Below are 24,938 nucleotides of genomic sequence, written 5' to 3'. Positions count from 1 at the left end.
AACCGCGAGAGGCACAAAGCTTAAAAGCGTCTTAAAGATACAGAGCCTTTTCTAAAGAGTTAAAAATCATATTGGCGACAGGTTTTCACTGTTGACTCAATGATTGCCGCCAGGCCTCCATATTCTTTACCTTTTAGGCACCTGGGAGGATGTTAATCAATGTAAACGGGATATGGAAAAAGATATATAGTAGTTTTGATGTTAGCAACACTAGACTTTTGAGTTAATTACTTTTCTTTTGTTACAAATCACTGTACTCCTTTCACTTGCTATAAGTTGCTGTATCTTTGCTGTGTAAGAATGTAACTTTATTTAGTGCTTTCTGAGAGTGGCACCAGACCTTGGGAAGATCAACACAAATAAGTCTTCTGGTTGACAAACCCTTATCAGAAAAAAGGCTGTCAAATGGTAATTGGCCCTTTTGGCTGGAAGCTGATGTAAATTACCTAAGACTTGCGTATACAATTAGGTATGCAGAGAGAAAGCCTGGTTTTGATAAGAGTCTGGGCTGCTAACGCTGCATAACTTTGTGTTACCCACTGATCTCCATGTTTTATCAAAAGTATAAAAGGCCTTCTGAACAATAGGGGCTGGAGCCAGTCACTGGACTGGTTCCCCCGTGTCTCTCTCTCTCCTTTTCTCCCTTTCCCTCCCTCTCCTCTTTACTTTAATTTCAGGCTGAATTCCCATCTGGGGCTCGGAGGCTCGCTGCGCCTACTTACTTGCCCTGGCTGTTAAGACCCGCAGCACCCTTAGATATTCAAGCGGGCGCCGGTGGCCCACCGTAGATGGTGCAAGTTCCTGGTCCGGAATTGTATTGGTCTTCCGCGTAAACCAAGCTATTCAGCCCTGAACTTCCTCCACTTGATTTTCCTACTACACTGCTGTTTCTTAATCTAATCTTATATCAATAAACAAACAAATTAGTCTTTCCTCGCCAACGCCGTCCACCCTTTGAATTCCCTGGATCCACCGGGGCTGGACCCCAGCAAGACGGCCCGTGAGTCACCGCAAGAAACCGCTCAATCAGTCAAGCAAGGTGAGCGCCAGCCTCCGTGGTCAAGCTATATTTGGAAGTCAGCGAGAGTCAGGCCTCAGCTTCAAAGTGGGGGTTGTTTCTTTTCTCTCTTTACTCTTAAAAAAATCTCTTCCAATTGTTTTTCAATGTTCCACGATCACACACACAAACACGGCATGACAGAGTTACCCGCCCCCACAGATCTGGCCAGGGGCAGCTGACAAGAGGGTGGTTGATGCCAGGACAAAACCAGATTATCTCGGAATTCCGCTGGAGCTGTCTCGTGTTTGTCTGATACAAATACTCTTTGCTTTCAGAACGCCCCCGTGTTGTTCAGCTCCTTGTAACAAATGTTACCGGAGACAAATGTGACAGAAAGTAAGTCACCCCCACCAGGGGCCTAACAATGTGGGAAGCACCAGAGCAAATCATGGCAGTGCGGCATCCCGCTGTGAAACTCAGGCTAATCCTCCAATGTTACCTCTCAGATGGGCTCACCAAGATCGCTGGGAATGTCTGCAGAGCACGAGGGAACGTGAAGCCCACAGTGAGCAAGGCCTCGGTCAATATTCTCAGTTAAAAGGACCAGGGCCCTTGCGTGTATCTGGCTGGAAAAGGGCTCTTGGCAACCAAGTCGCAGTCCAAGGGACTCTCAAGGGTCTTCTCCAGCACCGCAACCCAAAAGGAGAGCCAACCAGTCCATCCTAAAGGAAACTGGTCCTGAGTAGTCACTGAAAGGACTGATGCTGAAGCTGAAACTCCAATACTTTGGCCACCTGACGGGAAGAGCTGACTCACTGGAAAAGACCGCGATGCTGGGAAAGATTGAAGGCAGGAGGCGAAGGGGACGACAGAGGATGAGATGGTTGGATGGCATCACCGACTCGATGGACATAAGTTTGAGCAAGTTCCAGGAGATGGCAAAGAACAGGGAAGCCTGGCGTGCTGTGGTCCATGGGGTCGCAAAGAGCCAGACATGACTGGACCACAAGCCCAGCTGCAGTTCCTACACACAGAGCGCCCAAAGCTTCCCCGGGCACCAGGACCCGCCAGGCCCGGCACTGCCCCCCACCCGGTCTGCAGCACATTATTTCCATGCCGGACGGAACACAAGCACGGTTTCTGCATCTGGGCGACAGTGACGGATTTCCGCCTTGCAGCAGCGCAGAAATCACCACGTTCTGTCACGAGAGCTCTTCCAGCTTCACACTTTCAGGCAGAGAAAGATCTCGGCTGGGGGCTGTCCCAGACACGGAGAACACCGCCCGACCAGTGAAAGAGCCGCAGACTCAGGCACCAGACGCTGCGCTTTGGTGGCTACTGTGGATTTCATTACTGAGGAAGAACTAAAGACTTGGCCTGCGGACGTGTGCGTGCACAGGTGTGCGTGTGAATGAGCCCCGTGTCGGGGGGTTTCTCAGGCCCGCACGGCCCTCGAGACCCTGACTGTCGCCCTGGTCTGAAGTGCCCTGGACACACCTGGAGGTCTCTGCAGGCTGTGAACCAGCTTGCACTGAGTCAGCATCGTCCGCAGTCCCTCGAGGGGAAACCAGGGCCGGTTTTTCACGGAGGGCGCTTAATGGACGTGAGAGAGGGTGACGTGGCCTGGGACGAGCTCGCGTACAAACGGATCCCGACTCCGGGGGTTTTCAGTGGAGCCTTCCAATCAGCCTGCATTCAGTCCCAGCCGTAATAGAAACTGTGGGCCAGACACTCTTTTTTGCTTACAGAACTGTTTTTCACTTAGAAGCAGCCCACGGAGAACGCCTTTCGCCGGTGTCAGGACGGGAAGCAGAGCGGCGTGCCCGGGGAGGGAGCAGGGTGGGGCAAGGCGGACGGGGGGCCCGGAGTGGGCCGGTACTCACCGTGGTCGTGGGCGAAGACCAGCAGGCCCAGCCCCACCAGCATCTGCGCCAGCTCCTCGTAGCGGCCGCAGTGCTCGCCGGCCCCGTGGGACACGAACACCAGCGCCCTGCGGGACGAGAGACGGCCGTTAGGGAGGCTGATGCACGGAGGCCGCGGCGGGGTCCCAGGCTCCTGGCTGGCAGCGCCGCTGAGGGCGCCGCCTGGGTTGGAGGCAAGCGGGGCACCGTGGTCAGGGCCGTAGTGAGTGGCCAGGAGACCCCAGCTGGGCCTCCGGGCCCAGGCGAGCCAGCCCTAGAGGGCAGGTGACCCCAGAGAGGAGAGCCGCGTAGAGGGGGCGGGGGCAGGGGGGCTGGGGGCCAGGCCTAAGGCTGCCATTTGGGCCCTGAAGCCACAGCTCCCGGCCCGCGCTGGCTGAGCTGTGGGGACACGGGGCGGCCTCTCACTTGTACGCAGATACACCCCCCCCACCCAGGGTCATGCGCCTTGCTTCATTCCGCACGTGCACATCCTCCCCACCCCCGCAGCCTCGCTGAGGACACACGGAGTCTCTGCTTCTCTGCGCCTGGCACAGTTCCGAGCTGTGCTGGGCATGCTGCAAACGGGGCTCGAGTGAATGAAGGACGGAGGAAGGTGTGAGGCTCTGAGATAAACGGGGTAGCCTGCACCCAAACCTGCGCAGAGGAAGCCACAGGACTGGCGGCAGAGCCTGGCTGGGCACCCAGTCCCCCCGAAAGCCTGCGGCGTGGTGAGCCCATCCGGGGACACAGGCGGGGCCCGAGTCACCCAGTGTGGGGAGGGGGTTACAGGAGGGCGTTCAGATGCTGGACTGTGCAACTAGACTCCCCTGGAGGCGAGGCACGGACTGCCAGGAGCCAGAGAGAGAAGGGGAGGGGGAGGGGAGAAGGGGGAGGGGAGAAGGGGGGAGAAGGGGAGGGGAGAAGGGGGGAGAAGGGGAAGGGAGGAGGAGAGAAGGGGGAGGGGAGGAGGGGGAGGGGAGAAGGGGGAGGGGAGAAGGGGAGGAGGGGGAGGGGAGGAGGGGGAGGGGAGGAGGAGAGAAGGGGGAGGGGAGGAGGGGGAGGGGAGGAGGGGGAGGAGAGGAGGAGAGAAGGGGGAGGGGAGGAGGGGGGAGGGGAGGAGGGGGAGGGGAGGAGGGGAGGAGGGGGAGGGGAGGAGGGGGAGGGGAGGAGGGGAGAAGGGGGAGGGGGACGGTGGGAAAGGAGAGGGGAGGTAGGAAGGGAGGAGGAGGGGATGGAGAGAGTGGGAAGGGAGGAGGGGCCAGGGGGAGGGGCATGGGGGAGGGGAGTGGTGAGATGAAGCAGGAGGGGCAGGGGGGGTGAGGGAAGGAGGTGGGGACGGCAGCTGCCGCCTTGCTGAGCGTTTCCTACGTGCCGTCCCTCCGTTAAGCGCACACACAGGATTTCAGATCCTCCTTGTTAGCCTACAAAGTTAACCTTCCTCACAGCCCAGACTGAAAACCAGGGAAGCCGCTGGTAAAATGCAGATCAGAGCATCCCCCTCCCGCGGCTCTCAGGTCTCAGCGGGCCTCAGGGGCTTAGAGGACAAGCCATCCTGTCCGTCTGTCTCCCCAGACCTCTGGCACTTCCCTGCTCCCTACCCATCTCACGAGGGGCTTCCAGCCTCCTCAGCAGCACCAGCTCATCCGGCTCAGGGCCGTTGGTCCCATCTCCCCGGAGCACTCTCTCCCAGATCTCCCCGGCTGCTCCTCGTGCTTGGGTCTCACGGCCGACCTCCCCGCATTGGCCTCCTTCCCTTGGGCCTTTCTGACCTGCTCTGGGCCCCCACCACACTTCAGTTTGCACCGGGCCCTCACCGCACACCACAGTTTGCACCGGGCCCTCCAGGCACACCACAGTTTGCACTGGGCCCTCCAGGCACACCAGTTTGCACCAGGCCCTCGCCACACTTCACAGTTTGCACCGGGCCCTCCAGGCACACCACAGTTTGCACCAGGCCCTCGCCGCACTCCACAGTTTGCACCGGGCCCTTGCCGCACTTCACAGTTTGCACCGGGCCCTCCAGGCACACCAGTTTGCACCGGGCCCTCGCCACACTTCACAGTTTGCACCGGGCCCTCCAGGCACACCACAGTTTGCACCGGGCCCTCGCCGCACTCCACAGTTTGCACCGGGCCCTCCAGGCACTCCACAGTTTGCACCGGGCCCTCGCCGCACTCCACAGTTTGCACCGGGCCCTCCAGGCACACCACAGTTTGCACCGGGCCCTTGCCACACTTCACAGTTTGCACCGGGCCCTCCAGGCACACCACAGTTTGCACCGGGCCCTCCAGGCACACCACAGTTTGCACCGGGCCCTCGCCGCACTCCAGTTTGCACCGGGCCCTCCAGGCACTCCACAGTTTGCACCGGGCCCTCCAGGCACACCACAGTTTGCACCGGGCCCTCCAGGCACACCACAGTTTGCACCGGGCCCTCGCCACACTTCACAGTTTGCACCGGGCCCTCCAGGCACACCACAGTTTGCACCGGACCCTCCAGGCACACCACAGTTTGCACCGGGCCCTCCAGGCACACCACAGTTTGCACCGGGCCCTCCAGGCACACCACAGTTTGCACCGGGCCCTTGCCACACTTCACAGTTTGCACCGGGCCCTCCAGGCACACCACAGTTTGCACCGGGCCCTCCAGGCACACCACAGTTTGCACCGGGCCCTCCAGGCACACCACAGTTTGCACCGGGCCCTCCAGGCACTCCACAGTTTGCACCGGGCCCTCCAGGCACTCCACAGTTTGCACCGGGCCCTCGCCGCACTCCACAGTTTGCCACTGCTTTGCTGTTCACTTGCAGGGTTGGTTCCTGTCTTTCTCCTCCCCTCTGAGGTCAGCGCGAGAGGCCAGGAGCCTTGCCCATCATGTTGCCAGCAGAACCCAGGGCTGTGCCAGCCTAGCGGCGCTCTGCAGCAACCGGCGCGTATGCGTGTGGCGGGTGAGCCAGCTCCTGCGCTCTCTCTGTAGCTCCCATCTGCCAGGGTGTGGATGGAATGCTCTGAGCAGCGCACAAAGCAGCGGGGCTGACCTCATTTGACTTTGTCATCTGTCCTCCCCGCCCTTTTCCTAAAATACGGGAGACATTTTCCACCCTCTTCACCGCAGCACACAATGCCCAGCCCCCCCACTTTATCAGACATCGGTCTGGGCCGATTTACCTGCCCCCCGACCCCTGGGGTCTGTGGGCGGGGCTGTCTCAGCTCCCCTGGCGTGTGCCGGAAACTCGGAACAGCCGTCACCTCCAGCTGCACCAGGGGCTGTGCTCCCAGAAGGAGCAGATGGAGCACTTTGCAGTCCCTGGGGAGCGCGGCAGCGGCTGGATTAATTCAGCCCACAGTTAATGCCGGTGGACAAGCTGGGTCACGCGACAGCCAGCCTCTTCCTGCGGTCAGGGCCCACGGGACACACGAGCCCCTCAGGGGCTCAGTTCACGTCCCCGGGAGTGGCGCTCAGCATCGCTGCCTGGAATGGCCTGCTGAGAGAGCCCACCCGAAGCCGGCGGTGTGGGAGACACCACTCTTAGGCCGGAGGGACACATCCAGCGGCTCTCCACCCTGGGAGTCACCCGAGGAGCTTTCCACCGAGCCCGGTGGCGTCCCACCCCGGACGCACCTCTGGCTAACGGGTGGTTGACGGTCGTAGAGGGCCCAGAGGTCCCACCGGGCAGCCAAGGTGGAGAGGTGCCTCCATCGGGAGCGATGCTGCTCGGAAGTCGTGTGGGATCCCAGGGGCAGGAAGGCTGCCCTTTGGGCGTGGAGACTTGCAGCCAAGTCTCTGTGTGCTGCTCAGAGACGTGGAGCCACTCAACGCCCAGGGGCACGTGCTGGGGAAGCCACAGGCCCCGCTGGGCTGACGTGGAAGCTCCCGGCGCATGCTGTCGCCACCCTTTCAGAAACAAGCAGGCCCACGCGCCCGTCCACCGCGGGAAGCACATGCTCTGCAGCCCTCTCCCCACAGGTGGACGCACCCGCAGGCCCACCTCCCCCCGGCCCAGGTCGGGCTTCTCTGCAGACACGTGCCCTGCACTGGCCTTGCCTGGATCCGAGCTGCTGCTGCCGTTGGGGGGGGGGGGGGGCTGCCCTTGGCTCCGGGATCCAGCTCTTGCCTGAACCCCCACCGTGATGCGTCAGCTCCTCCAAGGGCGCCCACATTTACTGTTTCCTGGGCCCGAGCCACAGAGCCCTCTGCTCTTTCCGTTGCGTCACAACGAAGCTGCTGCCGCCCCGTGCTCACGTCCTCATCCCCTCCCTCCTCAGCCGAGGGCTCCCCTTCTCAGCGGTGAGGTACACGGATGGTGGCGTGCTGCTAAGCATTTAATAACCATGGTGGATGGACCCGATTTGTACTGTCTGCCAATTTCCATGGTGTAAATGATCTCAACATAGCAGATTTCAAGTTATTAACGTGACACCAGGGACAGGGCGCAAGGGAGGGACGCACACAGTCGGCTGCTGAGAGCAGGCCACGCGGACGCCCGTTCCTGACCCTGCTGGGCTGTGCCCTGGGTCTCAGGCTTCTTCTAACTGCCTAGGGGATAGGGTCTTCAGTGCACGTTGCCATCAAAATGACTCGCCCACGATCAGCTCCTCCTCCCCTGACCGGAAGGTCCCTCCAGGGCAAAAGCTTCGTGGGTCCGTGAGTCTCGTCTCCAAGGATGTGCTCAGCTGAGTTAGACACCAGCGCACAGCAGCAGCCTGGGAAGGACGAACCGTGTGACCGCCCCCCCACCCCCGTGCCTGGATCCCTCCACCCACCGCAGCCCCCAGGCTCAGACCTTCCGCACAGGCTGGGGCTCCTCTTCGCCCACCCGCCCGTCAGGGCACCCCCTCCGCGGGCAGCCCCTGCCGTCTCCCCACCTGCTGCGCCTCTGCTTGCCGGTCCATCCGAGGACCACATCTGAGGCCCAGCCGTCCCCCCGCGCTCCCAGGCCCCCACCCTGCTCCGACACACACACAGTCAGCCATTCCCGGCCCGCATGTGTACCCTGTGTCCTCTGGGAAAAGGGCACACCGCCAGCCCCCTGGAACATTCCCCCCTCCCTGCTGCCAGCCCGCAGCCCTGCTGGCCTAGGGTTTCATGAGACACCATTTCGGCTCTGGGAACAGCACCCAAGAGGGCTGGTAAGCAAACACCAGCGAAGCTGGGAAGCTGAGGACGCAGAGCAGAGATGAGGCTGGGGCAACGCAGCAGAGTCGGCATCGCCAGGGTCGACACCTGGGCAAGGCCGCTGGACACTCCCAGGGCACGGGCACGGCCGTCCTTCCGCTGGGGGCATCCAGAAATGCCGACGCGAGGGGCAGGAGAGGGACACCCAGCCCCGCCCTGCCCTCGCAGAGCCGGCCGTCCACGGGGGAGACAGGCCCGGCAGAGAATGCGGGTTACGAGAGGCACCGGGAACAGGGTGCGGGACCACGGGGCGGGATTGCAGGGAGCAGACGGGGAGGCGGGCTGAGGAGACTCGCGCAGCCGGGAGGAGAGCCACCCTGTGCGGGGCCCTGCCCACCCTGGGCCAGGAAGAAGGGGGCCAGTCCTGAGAAGTGGGGGTGGTCCACGCAGAGGAGGGGCCAGCCGGGCAGTGACCTGGTCTGACCTCCTGAAGCCCCAGCGGCTGCAGTAACAGAGCACGGAGGCAGGGGACAGGGTCTGCCCAGGAGCCCCGGTGGCCAGACCCTCACCCGGAGCCCAGGAGAGCCAGGCGTCCCCTCCTTCCCTGGCCCGCATGCTCCCAGGAGGAGCGGCTGCAGAAAGCCCAGCAGGGCTGTTCACGCGGACAAGCCACCAAGCGGTCTGCGGGAGGGGCTGGCAGGTCCGTTTCCTGACGCTTCTTCTCCGGCTGCAGCCCGCTGGGAGCCGGTTGTTCCGGGAGAAGGTGACTGTCGGAGGGGGAGGCCCGGCTCCAGAGCAGATGGCCGGCCTGGCACGCAGCCCCGGGGAGGAGGGGCAGCTCCCGGGGAAGCATATGCCGCCCTCGACACGCACACTCAGAGTCATAAGCCACCTCTGCGCCCAGGTCTGACAGAGCAGGACTGCCCTCCACCCAACAAGCTGATTCTCTTCAGTCTTTATTCGTGCTCTGAGGGACAGACCTCGCTGGGTCTCGGCTTTCTCACCTGTAAAATGGGGACAGTCCTAAAACCACCGAATGCAGAGGCGTCACGAGGGAAACAGGGAGACAGGTGTGTCTTGCCTGTCCCTGTCCCAGGAGGCCCTGCTTTTTCGGTGGCACAGGGGTGTCAGCCTCTGCCAGGTTCCTGCAGCTCTGTGGGCCTTGGTTTCTCCACCTGTGAAATGGGCCACTGTGCCCCCTTGGCAGGGTTTGGGGATGAAATGAGAGAACTGACATGCAAACCGTCGCGGGCGGCCTGCGGCCCCCGCCACCTGCTCTGCTGACCGTCACGCACTGGACGGTGAGCCCCTCCTGGGCCCACACTGCCCAGGGACCCCTGGAAGGGTGGTCCGCCTGCTTCTGAGACACAGACCAGGGCTGGGGGGCAGGGCGTCTACCCCCACATCACCGGCAGGCCTCTGGCCTCAGCCGGGACCTGCTCCCACCTCCGTCTGCACACCCGCGGGGGAGGCACGCGGCCGTCGGGAGAACGAGGGGGCGGACGTGAGACACTCGGCGAGGCCCAGCCAAGGGAGCCAACGCCAGCCCCTCCCGCTCTCCTTTTCCCGGCCACCCCCGCCTCATCGGGGGAAATCTGAGCACTCATGTCATCAGGAAAAAGTCAGGAAGACCAAGGATGACATGTTTGGTGGGAGGGGCCACCAGGAGCAGCTCCCGGGGCGGGGGTGTCTGCTGACCCAGAAGGTGGCAGCTGTCGCGGACGCCAGCCCCACCGACCCCTGTAGGGTCCTCCAGTGCGGGGGGGGGGGGGGGCAGGGCCCGCCTGCCTCCTGGGGAGCTGCGCTCGCTTATTTCCAGGGCCTCCCCCAAGGAAACCAGCTGGTCACAGCATCATCTGCATCCACCCCGCTCCTAACTTGCGGAATTGCCTGACTTAAAAAAATCCACGCCCTCCCTCTCCGTCTGTCATCAGACCTGAAAGTGGGACCGCGAGGGTGGCTGGGGCCCTCCAGTAAGGAAAGCGGAGCGCGCAGGGCCCGGCAGGACACAAACCCAGTGCCTGGCCACCTCCCAGAGCCGGGGACTGGCACGTCCCTCCCTGGCGGGGCTCCCGAGGCACCAGCAGCGTGCGACGGGACGGGAATAGAAGAGAGCTGGTGAGGGGTCTAAAAATCTCAGAGGGAGCTCGAAATAGACCTCTCATTTGTAAAACAGACCGATAACTGCCCATCTCCTGGGCCTCGTGAGGCCTGATTGAGAGAATTTATGGAAAATAACCCAGAGGGACGCTGGGGGCAGTGAGCCGTTACGTAACAGTCAATGCTGGCAGCTGGAACTCGCTGTGGCCCAGATCCCGGCCCAACCGTGCCGGCGCTCACAGAGGCCCGGAGGTGGGCATGGCCAGCGTGGGCCCAGAGTGTGCAACCCGCGCTCCTGGGGGTCGCCCGGAGCAGCTCAAGGTCGTGAGCCCTGCGCTCCGGGCCATGTGGGGCCACGTGGTAAGGGGGAGACACCCCACCTGGCCATGCCCCGGGGGGCAGTCAGGCAGCGTCCCGGAGGCCCTCCGGGCAGTAGCTGGAGCCTGAGGTCCCCCGCAGAGGTCGGCTCTGAGTCCACGACCCCGAAATCTCCGCCCAAGCACCTCTGTCCTGCAGTGGTCACCAGGCTCTCCAATGCAGTCAGCCGGGGGGGCAGGGGCGGTCCCATGAACGGCCCGGGGTGCTGTCCCACGTCCCTAGCAGGGAGGGCCACCCCCAGGGGACGCCTGGCCGGCCCGCCCCCTTCCTGCACGACCCGGCTCTTGGAGCCTGGCCACCTCCTCCCGCTCCAGGTCCCACTGCCCACCTGCCCTGGGGGCCCCCGTGAGGTCGAGGACACAGCCTCCTGCTCCTCTAGGACCCAGCCGGGTGAGGCCCTGGCGCTCGCGGCTGCCCGCTCTTCCCTTCACCGCTGCACAGCGTGGCCGGCTCCCCCAGACTGCCCGCTGAGGGCGTGGCTGCCGGGCCCCCGGAGGCCCTCTCCCGCCTCCTCTCAGCGAGGCGCACGTCCCCACCCGAAGCTGAGAGGCGCCCCGAAACAGGGGACGGCCGAGCGGAGACCCCTGGGCTCCCCCACGCCCCATGCTCTGCGGCCCTCGTCAGGAGCCTGCTCGCGCGGCATCTACAAGGGCAGATCCGTTCCAGGGTCATCCCCACACACAGCCGCCTGGCCCGCCTGCCTGGTTCACACCCTGCAGCGCCCCCGTGACGCCACGGCTCACGTCCACGCCGATCACCCCACACAGCGGCAGGCGGCCACGTCCGAGCCCCCATCCCCAAGCTGCCCCGGCTGGCAGATGCGGACAGACTCTGGTCTGCTGAGCGAGGGCGCCTCGTCCTGCTCAGAAAGCTCCTTGGCCACCGACTGCCGGACACCCTGGGGCCACTCATCCCACCTGTGAACTCTGAGGCCGGACCGTCTGCCTCCCTTGCCCGGAAATTCTGCAAGCGTCTCCTGTCGCTGATGCTTCGTCCCCACGGGAGGGAGGAAGGTCCCCGACCTTTCTCAGGCATCGTGCCCGGGGCCACGTGTGGGTCCAAGCCCACGCCTCTCTCTCTAAGGAGACCAAGAACCGTGGATCTGGCTTTAAGGCACTTGAATGAAATCAACCCATTCATTCACCTTGACAACACACGACGGCCCACAAACATCTTAAGACTTGATGGAAAGGGGCGCAAAAAAAGTCGCCAAAAAGGGGCGTGCTTTAAAGGTCGGTTCTCCCTGGGCTCAGACCCCACCTCTGGCATCTGAGGAAGTCACTCCCGGACTCAGGTGCTACTGCTGCTAAGTCGCTTCAGTCGTGTCCGACTCTGTGTGACCCCATAGACGGCAGCCCACCAGGCTCCCCAGTCCCTGGGATTCTCCAGGCAAGAACACTGGAGTGGGTTGCCATTTCCTTCTCCAATGCATGAAAGTGAAAAGTGAAAGTGAAGTCGCTCAGTCGTGCCGGACTCTTAGCGACCCCATGGACTGCAGCCCACCAGGCTCTTTCATCCATGGGATTTTCCAGGCAAGAGTACTGGAGTGGGGTGCCATTCAGGTAGGCAGGGGTAAAAGAGGAAGACCCATCCGGCCTCATGGGGGCATCGTGAGAAGTAAGCGACTGTGTTCTCCAAGTGCTTGGCCCATGGCGTGTGGCTTTCTGTCCCCGGGAAGCCTGCATCAGGACTGGGCAGATCAAGTCAGCTGAGAACACGCCAAGGTGCGTGTGCTGGGAAGGATGAGCCCAGGCACCGCCTCGCCTTCGGGTCTGTGTATCTGGGTTTTTACACACGCAACCAGGGCCCCCTGTGCCAGGAATGGTCTGTGTATCTGGGTTTTTACACACACAACCCTGTGCCAGGAATGCACTTTCACCCCCCTGGCTCCAGCAGGGTGACCACAGGCGCTCCCACCACACAGGTAAGGCAGTCAGAGCGGAAGCAGGTGCCGAGCAGGACGACGGCCACCCTGCACCTCGGCTGGGGTCTGCCCCGGCCCCTACGCGTCTCCGCCTGCAACCCGTGTGTCCACCGGAAGGGGAGGGCCTGGCCTGGCAGACTTGCACAACGTGGACGGTTTCAAAAGTCCGCTGAGCTAACTTCACAAGCCAACAGCACTGAGGTATCAGAAAAACCAGGGCTGTGAGTGCAGGTTACGACACGAACGCGGAGTGAGTGGAGTGTCGGTCACTCAGTCCCGTCCGACTCTTTGTGACCCCGTGGACTGTAGCCTTCCAGGCTCCTCTGTCCATGGGAGTCTGCAGGTGAGAGCACTGCAGCGGGTTGCCGTGCCCTCCTCCAGGGGATCTTCCCAACACAGGGATTGAACCCAGGTCTCCCGCATTGCAGTCAGATTCTTTACCCTCTGAGCCACCAGGGAGGCCAAACACAAATATAATTCTGTCTAAAAACCTCAAAGATTGGCACGCCTTGAGAGCCTGTGTGCTAGGCTCGGCACTGTGCCGCGAGGCTGGAAAAGCTCTGGATCTCAGGGACCCTTCCCTCCTTGTAAGGGCCTGTTCTTACTTTACAGAACATTCTATAGGTAAGTCTTCTGAAATCCTGTTGAAGTTATTGCAAAGTTCCTAAAGTTCTTGCAGCAAAACTGTCTCCTAATAAGATGTTTTCTTGAGTCCTCAGAACCATGTCCTTCGGCGGGGCTGACAGAACTCTTGAATTTCTGGCGATTTTCACCTCGCGCTCGTCCTTTTGAAGGTCAGATGCGTCTGGTTTGAGGGACTGAGAGGTGACTGAGGGTCTGCCCGGATCCTACAGCGGTGGGGACAGAACTGCCCCCGGGGCCACCAGGACCCCTGGGGGGACGGTAGCTAAGGCTCCTGAATTTACGAAGTGACAAAGCAGGCCACCAACTGCCTCAGGGATGTCACGGGAAGCACTCAGGCCCACACCTCATCCACGAGAGTCTGAAAGAGGAACACGGCTCATTCGGGAAAACACAGCAGGCATCAGGAAAAATAAAACCCACGTGAATCCCTCCACCCAGGGCTACGTCAGGGACACGGTATTTCCTTCCATGCTTTCTCTCTCCATAGACATTAAATTCAGTTTGTCATTACTTATACTTTAATTATGAACTTATAACGACAGCTTACAACTGTAATCACACTTTATAACTGTAACCACACCTAATGTTTCATCTGAGGTCCTTCTTCACTGACCTCTTTCCAGGAAGAGTTTCCCATGGTAGGAGCAAGCCAGCACCGCCTACTTCGGAGCTGCTGTGGGTGGGCGGACGGAACACCCAAGCAGAACCCCCGCACCGGGAGGCGCCCCAGAAACGGCGCAGGGGACACGCCTGCTGCACGCAGAGCAGACGCCGCCAGCCCAGGAGGCCTGAGCCTTCCCAGCCCCACACTGCGGGCTCACACTGTGTCCACGCTGGGCGGCAGGCTAGAAGAGGCTGGTTCTGACCCGCTTCCACCCCCAGCTCCACCCCCCGCCCCAGGACAAGGTCACCTGCATGTGGGGCATCGAGGCTCAGGCACTCGGGACCACAGCTGGCCCTTCACCAGCGAGCTTTAAGGAGAAACCGTGCGTGGCCTCACGCCCTCTGGGCGTCCAGCAGGTGGGGGACGTGGACGTGGCAGGGACATGGCAGCTCCAGTCTGAGCACAGGCCTCCTTGACTCCTGGGCCACCAAAGGGAAGCTGTCACACAGCCCTCAAGGTGGCCACACACAGAGGCCCATGGGGCCCCGGCAGGGAGGTGTCACGGGACGCCTGGTCTACCAGCCCTGAGCCCCACGCAGCACAGGCCTCCCTGCGCAGGGATGATGCAAGCCGTCCACAAGGAAACCACAGGCCACAGCGAAGGTGTGTTTCTATACAACGCGCAAAGGCAGTTCAGCAGCAAGCAGCCGCAAGCAGAGGGGGCCGGACCGGCCGGTGCACTGCACTCCTGGGTCTCTGCCGGCTTCTGCTGGCTGGCTCCCCGCTGGCCCCCACCCCATGTGGCCATCCCCAGGAAGACTGAGCCCCTCGGAGCAGGGCCGAGGCTCTTCCCCAGCCCATGGCCGTGATGTCTGCAGGCAAAGACAAGCGTCCCTGGCGCACAGGACTGCCTCGGCCCACAGTGGGACTGCCCCCCGGCCTCCCGAGCCTCGATCTGGTCTGGCTCGGCACACGGCCATTCTCTGAGCCGGAAGCCCTCTGAGAGCAGAGCCGGGGCAGAAGGAATGAGACCCGCACCATCCTTTTCACCGCGACCGTCTTCGTTCCTTACTCACACGCCTAGGATCGCATTTATGTGAATGCCGCCGGTATTCTGAAATGCGCCAGCTTGCAGAACAAAGTAACAGGGACAACAGTACAGAAAGAAGGTCCTTGGCTTCCTGGCAAGTAGGAGGGAAAACGGAAACAGGGACAGGCTTTAGTTTCCGGGCTCCAAAATCATTGCAGATGGTGATTGCAGCCATGAAATTAAAAGGCGCTTGCTCCTTGAAGAACAGCTATGACCAACCTAGACAGTGGATTAAAAAGCAGAGACATTACTTTGCCGACAAAGGTCGGTCTGGTCAAGGCTGTGGTTTTTCCAGTAGTCATGTATGGACGTGAGAGTTGGACCATAAAGAAAGCTGAGCGCCGAAGAATGGATGCTTTTGAACTGTGGTGTTGGAGAAGACTCTTGAGAGTCCCTTGGACTGCAAGGAGATCCAACCAGTCCACCCTCAAGGAGACCAGCCCTGGGTGTTCACTGGAAGGACTGATGCTGAAGCTGAAACTCCAATGCTTTGGCCACCTCATGTGAACAGTTGACTCATTTAAAGACCCTGATGCTGGGAAAGATTGAGGGCAGGAGGAGAAGGGGATGACAGAGGATGAGGTGGTTGGATGGCATCACTGACTCAATGGACGTGAGTTTGAGTGAACTCTGGGAGATGGTGATGGACAGGGAGGCCTGGCGTGCTGCAGTTCATGGGGTCGCAAAGAGTCGGACACGCCTGGACGAGAACAGCAAGGTGTGCCCAGGAGAGCCTCCCGAGAGCTCCCAGCCTGGTCCTCCGCCGACCCCAGCCTCAGCGCGGGGCATGCTGAGGTCAGTGCGGCCCCTCGCCGTGGGCCGCCCTGGGTGGGTGGGCAGCCACGGCAGGGTGGGCACGCAGACGGAGTTCTGGGCGGGAGCGCATGCCTCCAGCCCCAGGGTGCCCGGCCCTCACTGCCGCGAGCACCTTGGTTCCTTCTCTTCGGCACTTAGCCACGTGCGTGCTGCATAAACACCAGTCTGTTCCGAGTACGTCCGAACTCATATCAAACAGACCCGTCCTCACGGTCTTTCTGGGTCGTTTCTTTGGCTTTGGAGCTGTGGGACTTCAGCCACGTGGATGCGTGTGGCAGTGTTCACCAACACAGCACAGAGTCCCCTGCGGACAGACGTCTGGACGGGCTCCACCGGGGGACGCGGCGGGTCCTGCCCTGGTGGTTGTCGTGTGAGGCTCCTGGCGCTTATGGGCCAGGGGGTCCCTGTCTGGTGGCAGAGTCACCGCCCGCGGGTGAGGACCGTCAGCTCCACCAGGCAGGACCGGTTTACCTTCTCACCGACAGCGCTCAGCCCTCCTCTGCCCATGTGGCCTTCAGACCCGCCATCTGAACAGCTGGGAGAGGGAACCTCATTGTGGCCTTTATTCCCCTTCTCCTGATCATCAGTAGGGCGGCGGCCTTGCCCACCACAAGCCTTCTGGGCCATGCTTGTGCACCACAACCGCACCCACCTCCCGTCTGTCCGGGGGCTCCTGCCCCTCCGGTGGCGCCCCGGCCACACCGAACCCCAGCCAGCATCAGTCACCCTTCCTCCTGGGCTCCCCCGTCTCTGGGCATGGTTGTGTGACAGGCCCTGGTCACGCTGGGCTGGGAAAAGCTGCTGCTTTGCTTTTCAGGCAGTTAAGTGACACCTCACAGCCTCCATCACCCGGAACCTCGCCCAGCAGACACCAGGCTGCTCAGCGGGTTGGTGGGTTCACGGGGTTTGCAGGAAAACCGCAAACTCCTCCCAGCAGACGGCACTCTGGTTTCGGGTGGGACGTGAGGCTGTCCGTGAGAAGACAGGCAGGGCTCCTTGCCGGCTCTGAGCCTCCAGCCGCGTCGCGGGCAGCCCTGGGCCCACCACTGCGGCCCTGCCTGAAGCTTCTGGACACGGAGCCCGGGAGGCCGCACCACTCACGTGGGTCCTCTGCAGGCTTCTGCTGCCGCCCCCAGCCCCCGCTACCCCAGACCCAAGGATCGCAGCAGCCTCTCAGCTCCGCACCCTGCCCCCAGCCCCTCCCACTCCAATCTGTGCAGCTTCCCGTCCTGCCGACGCCAAGAGTCGCCCCGCGATGCTCGGGCAGCTGACTCGCTCTCAGCCCTGCACCTCCGGGGGCCCCTCCCTCCCTGCGAGGCCGTCCGGCGCGCGCTCCGCACCCCTGCCTGTCCTGAGGCTCTGCGCTCAGGCTCCCCCAGAGCGATCCGGCCACGGAGGTCTCAGGAGGGTGCGGGTGGTCAGGGCTGCGAGACCCTGGATGACCCAGCTGAGCCAGGGAGCAGGGAGGCAGCTCGGGGTCACAGGTAACAAGACTCAGGACGAGGGGCAGCAGAGTTCCCACGAGGGTAGGGGGCCAGCAGGCCCAGCTCGGACACCATCCGACACACAGAACAAACCGTCAGGGTCCAGGGCCCGAAGCGGCTGGAGGGATGCGAGACACAGCTGGGAGCCTCCAGCACCCCAACCCGGACCTGCTACCCCAGCGGGCCCTGCCCAGGAGCCCCGTAACGTGCAGGTGACTAAACCAAGCTGGGAAGCGCTGAGGCCACACTCGCCATCAGAAGAGGCAGCAGTAGACCTGGTCCCCAGCGGCCTTGAACCGGAGTCCTGCCCCTCCCGCCGGGGTCCCGGGGCCCAGCTCCCGCTCCTGGCTCCAGCCCCGCCCACGGTGAACCCACCTACCCTCTCTGCAGTTCCCTGCCTCACGCCCTGCCTTGGGGGCAGTGGGGCAAACGTATGGGAGCAGCGGGCATGAGCAACTGTGGCCCGGCCCCCTGGGCTCGTCCCCATTTCACAGCCAACAGCTCCTCTCCCAGCCACGTCACCGGGCTTCTTGGCAGCCCCCAGACAGGTTAACAGTTGCTGTGAAATGAACAAGCGATCACAGCATAGTGACAGGCAGACAGCACTTCCCTTGCTCGGCCCCAGGCTCACCTCCGCTCCCGGGAGCTTCACCTGCACACACGGCCGCCAGGCGGAGGCCACAGAGCCCGCATCCCGCAACGAGGCGTGGCCACGTGACCACAGGCACGGACACAACCGCTGTGTGCGGCCTCCACAACACCCGCCTCGTGCTGGCTCTTTCTTCCCCCTTCCCACGCCCTGGAGCGCGGACACCAGGACCCGGCTGTGGTCACTGGACCAGCGCTTGGGGTGGGGGACAACAAGGCAGAAGGGGCTGGGCCCCCACCTGACCGTGTGGACCCCTGGACGGGTGATGGAGCCAGACCCAGACATACGTCTCACGTGAGCACCACGCTGCGGGGTTCCTCATCCACAAAGCTCAGGCTGGACCGTAACGACCGTGGACCCTCACGGCTGAGCCCGTCACCCAGGCAGGGCCCAGAGGGTGTGGGGCGGACCCACCTCTGTGGTTCCTTAACCGTGCGGTGGGCCAGCTGCTGAAGCCCGTTCCCCTTCCTGGGAAGCAGGGACGGTGCAGGGCCAGCCGTGAGGCCGACACAGAGCGCGCCCCACAAAGCTGGTGGTGGGGGTCCTCCTGCTGCATGGCCCAGCCGGGCCCCGTCGGTCATCCTTTGCAGCAGGAAGCAGATGATATGTGAGTCCCATGTGGTTCCCCACTGTTCTGCCACAGCTGATGTTTCTGCCCTCACGTCCACGCTAAGGCAAGCTCCTAACGAGCAGGGCAGCGAGACCTGCAGCGCTGAGGTCAGATGCTGCAAGGCTCCAGCAAGTTTCTAAGAGCACCTGCTTTCTCAAAAAAGAAAAAGGAAAACGCTGCTCATCCTATCGTATCTATTTATCTGGCCTTCCCAGATGGCTCAGTGGTAAAGAATCCACCTGCTGAAGGCTCAGGTTCCATCCTGGGGTTGGGAAGATCCCCCGCAAGAGGGCATGGCAACCCACTTCAGTGTTCTTGCCTGGAGAATCCCATGGACAGAGGAGCCTGTGGGCTACAGTCCACGGGGCCACAAAGAGTCAGACAGGAGTGAGCTCGCATGCACACATCCATCTGTCCCCCCACCCTTTATCCGTCTACATGCAGACAGAGAGAGACATAGACACAGACGCATTTCTCCTGGGAGGCTGCTCTGGCCCCACCGGCCGCACAGCGTGGTGCACGCCTGCCGCAGGGCCGCCTGCCCCAGCCCGGAGCTCACCCCTCTCTCAGCCACCGGTTCCATCAGTGACAGAGGCTGACGAGCTCGGGGTCTGGCTCAGGCTCTGAGCACACACCTGAATTAGACAAAGTCCCTGCCCTGGTGGAGCCCCGCGTCCCTGGCCGAGGCCAGAACAATCAGTACGTGAATACACGCCAGGCCACGTGAAGTGCCGTGGAGAGGACGGTCAGGGCAGGGGGGCAAGGGACGTGCCACCCCCCCCCACCCAGTGTGGAATTGCTTCCTGCAGCCCCAGGCCCTCTAGACACAGGCTGAGGATGGGGTCAGGATTCTCCAAAGAAGGCACGCAAATGGGCAACAGGCACGTGAAAAGATGGCCAGCGCCACGAGCCATCAGGGACATGCACATCAAAGCCACCCTGAGGCGCCGCCTCACGCAGGGCGACCACCAAAGAGTCGACAAACAGCAGACGCTGGCGAGGCCGTGGCGAGAGGGGCCTCTCTACACCGCTGCTGCCACTGTGGAGAACAGCACGGAGGTTCCTGGAAAGGTTAGAACTAAAGCGGCCGCGGGATCCGCACTCTCACTTCTGAGAAGGTGTCCAAAGGAAATGAAAAGACTCTATTCCCGAGATATCTGCACCGCCCCCCTGCTCACGGCAGCACTGTTGGCAGTCGCCACGTTGCAGGAGCGACCGACGTGTCCACCCACAGATACAGGGATCAAGGCGCGGTGTGCGCGTGCGGCGGACGAGGACTCAGCCGCAAGAAGTGAGGAGGTTCTACCACTGGCAACAACACGGACGCCTGAGGGCATTATGCCGCGCGAGGCGAGTCACAGACAGAGAGCAACGCGCGGCGTCACTCGGACGCGGAACCTAAAATCAGGAGGAGAGCAAAACGGAAGACACTCTTAAAACAAGGCGTCAGATCTGCGGTCACCAAGGACGGGGCTGGGAGGGGGTGGAAGGAGGTCAAGAGGCATTAACACAAACTCCCGAGTAGAAGTCAAGTCCTGGGATGCGACGTCCAGCACGGCGTACGGTGGCCGCTGCTGGAAAGCTGTCAAGAGCACAGACCCCAAGAGCTCCCATCAGAAGGGGAAGCCCCCCCGCTTTCCTTATCTGTGTGAGACACGAGCCCCTGTGACTCTCATTTCAGACTCCATGTGATTTCGGTAAGCTGCACACCTTGTTACGCTCATGCAGCGTCGCACATCAGTGACGTCTCAGCAAGGCTGGGAAGCAGCAGCCGCAACAACGGAAGGAGTTAGTCAGGGCACTTCCCCGGTGCTCCAGCGCTTGAGCCGGCCTTGCACTGCAGGGGACGCGGGTTCCATCCCTGGCTGGGGACCTAAGATCCCACACGTGGCGGAGCGAGTAAGCGCGAATGCCACAGCCAGAGAGAGGACCGCCCGACGCAGCACAGACCCGGGGTGTGGTAGCCAGACAGACGCTGTTAGAGAGAGAGTCTGTCGGGCAGGGCGTCACTACCGCGGGCACTGCAGCCCGCCAGGCTCCTCTGTCCACGGGATTTTCCAGGCAAGAGTACTGGAGTGGGTTGCTATTTCCTTCTCCAGGTCATCTTCCCGAACCAGGGACTGAACCCGGGTCTCCCGCATTGCAGGCGGACGCTTTACCATCTAAGCCACCAGGGAAGACCCCAAATGCAAACAGCATCAGATGCCGCCAGAGGCACTGAGCCGCTGCAGTCCTCGTGCTCGAGATATGATGGGCAGAGTGGTCTGGAGGCCCCGGCCACGCTTGACCAGGCCCCCAGGATCTGCTGGACGTGAAGAACACACGCGAACTCCAGGGATGAGAGGCGCATACCTGCCTCCCATAAACCAAGCTGGAAATGCACGTGGAAATTATCACTCCTCCAACGTCAGACAGCTCCTTCCTGAAAAGAATTTCCTACACTTTCGGGGTGTGGCCTCGGGGAGCGGTTGATGTTCCACGGCAAAGCAGTCTATACCATAAGCGGCCAGGAGAACACGGCCCTTCACTGATACCAACAGTGCGATGTCTTCAGCGGCGTCTCCTTGCAGCCACCGCCTGCCTGCCACCTTGAAAAGGTCCTCACGCCGAAGGGCTCCTCAGGGAGCTGGCGTCCGGATCAGTGTTTGGAACCGGCCCTCAGGGAAATCACTAACAGCCTGCCCGCAGAAGCACACAGCCTGATGTTCAGGATGGTCCCTTAATGGCGAGCATCACAGCTGCGCCAGGGGCTGTGATGTGGAGAACCAAGGCCAGGGGTTGGGGTGACGGACCGGCTTCTCTCGGGAGAGCTCTGGGCTCCGTCCCAAGCCCAGGTCTCCTCTCTGCACAGAGAAGGACCCGCGTGGGCTCTGGGTCCCAGCAGTGGGCCGCCGCCTGCCGGAAGCCCCGCCTCCCAGGGCCTCAGCTGGACACACAGCAGCAGAGGCGCCGTCGGGGCGCAGGGCTCTGGCGTCCCGTCCCGCAAAGGACAGAGCGGCGGCGGGCTCTCGTCGGGCAGCGGGCAGCGGGCAGTGGGGAGGACTTGTGATCGCAGGCGTGTGCACACTGCAGAGGCCAGACCACCGGTCTCTGGAAGGGACGGGAGAAACCTCAGCGCTCACCACGGTGCGGCGCGTCACAGGGTGAGCGCTCCCGTCTCACGGGCTCCCACGCAGACGGGCGCCCGGGCCCAACGCTGGCGGCCCGGTGTTAAGTGATGGACACTGGGCCGTCAGGGTCGCCTAATCCCCCCATCGCGTCCTCTGGGTGGGTACGGAGGCCTCGGCGAGGTGCCGGTCTGTCTGAAACAGCTCCCCAGCACAAGCCGGCTCTGGTTTCTGGGCCAAGAGGAGCCGGAGCTGAGACGCAGCCAGGGGGTGTTCCTGTGCCCCATACCCCCCTTCTGCTGAGGGCATCTCAGGCTAGCTTTCCAGCCCCCGAGTTAGAATAAACTTCCCGCCCAAAACGGATGTGCAATGAGAAAAAAGGTCTAGTCCAAGGGAACAGCAAAGACAGGACTCTCAAGTCGGACGCTGTGGCCGACAGCACACAGGCGGCCTGCACGGGACTGGAGTGCGGCTCGCCGGGGTCCGGGGGGCAGCGGGCCCCGCTCTCACCACCGGACGTCTGGAGACCACCCAGAGGAGCGAGGCCGCACACAGAGGTGACCCCCGTAGGAGGTGGTCAGTTAGGAGGCCAACCTCCAAGTGGTCCTGGGGGATGAGGAGGCAGAAAGCCCCGGCGTGGGCCTCCCTGGCGGCTCAGCGGTAAAGAGCCCGGCTGCCAGTGCGGAGACAGAGGTCTGATCCCCGACCCAGGAAGATGCCGCATGCCACGGAGCATAAGCCCGTGCACCCAGCTACAGGCCCACACGCTCTGAACCTGGCGGTCGGCAGCAAGGGAAGGCTCTTCACGGAGAAGCCTGCACACCACAGCCACGGAGTGGCCTCTGCAACCGGAGAAAAGCCCGCGTAGGCAGACACACGTAAGGCGCTCTTATAACAGGAAGCCCTGTTGCCAGGGAGGCCAGCGAGAGAGTGGCCGAGAGCAGGAAGGTGTGGACGGCAGGTGGGCGGACGCCGCCTCCTCCCCGGACAGCAGGCTTCCGTCCAGACCAGGCCAAGGTCACCTCGGCTCAGAGCCGGGCCGGCAGGGTTAGCCAACGCCCTGTGCCACCCCTCACCCGTCCCTCACTGCCTCGCCCACCTGGCTCCTTGCGGGTGGGCCTTCGCCTCTCACTCGGCTCAGACCTCCGGGTCCTGCCCCAGCCACCCTGTCCCTGCGAGGGAGCGAACGGTCCCAGCTCCTCTGTCCCCCCATTTGCAGAGCCGGGGACTAACCATCTATCCGCACGGCTGTGTCCAATTCCTCAGAGTCTGCGAGGTTACCAAGGACCGTCCAGAGGGGGGATCAGTCATCCAAGCTCCCTACTTTCCCTTCATTTCTCAACGTCGTACCACGGACATGCTCATGGAAAGACGGCACATTTTATTTTCAACAAAATTCAACGACCCAAGCTGAGCGAGCAGGGGAGAGCCTGGAGGCTGCAGAAGAGACGGCTACGGCTGGAGGGACGCTGTGGGAGGGTGCACGGGGGTGCCTGCCCCGGAGATGACCCCCTCCCTGCTGGGAGGACAGAGAGCAGGGCGACCAGCACACACCCCGCACGTTCTCCAGGAGGAGCCTCTCCTCAGGCCCGAAGGGGCGCCCGGAGTTGTCCGTGGACGTCGGGGCAACACTGGGATCCTTCTTAACAGCTCTGCGAGGAAGCACGGTTCTGAGAGTAGCGTGCGACTTTGCACCTGGACCGTGCAACGGGGGGGGGGAGAGGGCAGGGGGCCTGCGGCCTGACAAGTGGCTCCAACCTTCCTGTAAGAATGTGCTTGAATCCATCTTATGTAACAGTCTGTCTTTTTTTTTTTTTTTCCTGGAAGGAGAACAGCATGAACTTTCCAAGTCTGCAGATGGCTCCAAGTCCTTCTGGGCGGTGAAATGCCAAGCGGATGGCAATCAACCATCGGGAATCTATTGAGAATGCAGGAGAGGGAAGGAGCACCGGGACGAGCTTAGGGGGCAGGCTCACCGCTCTGCGGGGACAGAGCTCGGGCCTCGGAGCTCTGCTGAGACCCCGCGAGGCAGCTCCAGCCAGGCGCGCGTCGTCAGAGCCGCCGCTGCAGCTGGACGTGGGTGGAGGGGAGGGACTGGGCACCGTGGGCTCTCTCCAGTCCTGTCGCTCCACCCAGGCCCCTGGTCGGAGCCCCTTGCCGAGCCTCAGTCTTCCCATCCGTCGGGGGCGTTTACAAGGCACCTGTGCACACAGACGGGCGCTTCAGATGGCTCTGTACGTGTTTACAGGGCAGAGCTGGGTGCTGGAGAGAGCAGTGCCCTTAGAGCACAGAGACGCGCGTTCAGACCCCGGCTGCGTGTTCATTAGCACCCGACTCTCTGGGGCCAGTTTCCCCATCAGTGAAACAGCAAGCGTGACATCACCCCCATGTGATGCTGTGGGACTCGAGCAGGTGAAGCCCAGGAGGAACCCAGCGAGGTGTGAGACTTGAGCGTGGGCCTTTCCGAAGGCGGCTCGAGGCTTGAGGACACGCATTCCGTTTTTATAGTCGTGTTTCCAACCTCTTTCCCATGACTGTCTTTTTAATATGACTGAGATCACCGTTTCACGCTGTTTCCCCCTTGTGCCAACATACCCTGAGTAACTCTGGGTCATCAGGCTTTTGGGTAAACATCATTAAAAATGTCTGCCTGACACCGCTTCACTCGCTTGCTTAGGTACTTGTGTTTTTTTGGTAAGAGCTTTCACGGGATATAATTCACAGATAATATAATCTTCTCTGTTAAAGAATACAATTCAGTGGTTTTCACATGTTTACAGAGTAATACAACCAACCTCGTAATCAATTTTAGAGCATCTCCATCACCCTGAAAAGAAACCCCTACTCTTAGCTGTCCCAACCTCCAACCCAGCTCACGGCCACCGTGAACGCGCCTTCTGTCTCCGAAGACTGGCCTGAAAATGGAATCGTATTAACCCATCACCTTCTCTCAGCATAACTGTTTCGGGTTCATCAATGCACCGGTATTTCCTGCCTTTTCATGGCCAAATATTCCACTGTGTGGACATGCCACATTTTATTCATCCATTCACCAGTTACGGACATCTGGCTCGTTCCCACATTTTGACCATTAGCAATAACACTGTCGTGAGTGTTTGTGTACAAGTGTGTGGACACGTTTTCAATGTTTTAAAACCTGGAGTGTCATTCGTTTACAGTGCTTCAGGCGTGCAGCAAAGTGGTTCAGTGACGCCTATGCTTTTCCAGGTTCTTTTCCACGATGGGTGATTAGAAGACATCGGCCACAGTTCCTGGTGCCACAACATAGGTCCCTGTTGGCCTGTTTTGAAAAGACTAGCATGACCTGTTAGTCCCCAGTTGCTTTCGATACGCACCTAGGGATGGAACTGCGGGGTCGTAAGGTAACAGTGTTTAACCTTTGAGTAACTGTCAGCCTGTTTTCCAAAGCGGCTCCACTACTTTAAATTCCCTCAGCAGGCCACAAGGGCCCAGACTTCACATCCCCACCAGCTCACCGCCGTCCTCATCACACG

General features: G+C 61.6%; 1 protein-coding gene across 3 annotated transcripts in view; it reads right to left on the bottom strand.

Moving 5' to 3' along the window:
- The window catches only part of MGLL (monoglyceride lipase), a 92,294-nt gene that overhangs the window by 54,272 nt on the left and 13,084 nt on the right, over nucleotides 1–24,938 (bottom strand). For 2 of the 3 annotated variants that reach the window (XM_068981845.1, XM_068981844.1), the window contains exon 3: nucleotides 2,884–2,990. The exons of the other annotated variant lie outside the window; for it this stretch is intronic. In XM_068981845.1, coding sequence (XP_068837946.1) covers nucleotides 2,884–2,990 — 107 coding nt within the window. The remainder of the gene's footprint in view (nucleotides 1–2,883; nucleotides 2,991–24,938) is intronic. 3 annotated transcript variants of the gene reach the window in all.

Source organism: Capricornis sumatraensis, chromosome 10 (assembly GCF_032405125.1).
Source record: "Capricornis sumatraensis isolate serow.1 chromosome 10, serow.2, whole genome shotgun sequence".
Lineage (NCBI taxonomy): Eukaryota > Metazoa > Chordata > Mammalia > Artiodactyla > Bovidae > Capricornis > Capricornis sumatraensis.
The sequence above is the reverse complement of the archived record's forward strand: the minus strand, read 5'-3'. Positions and strand labels throughout refer to the sequence as shown.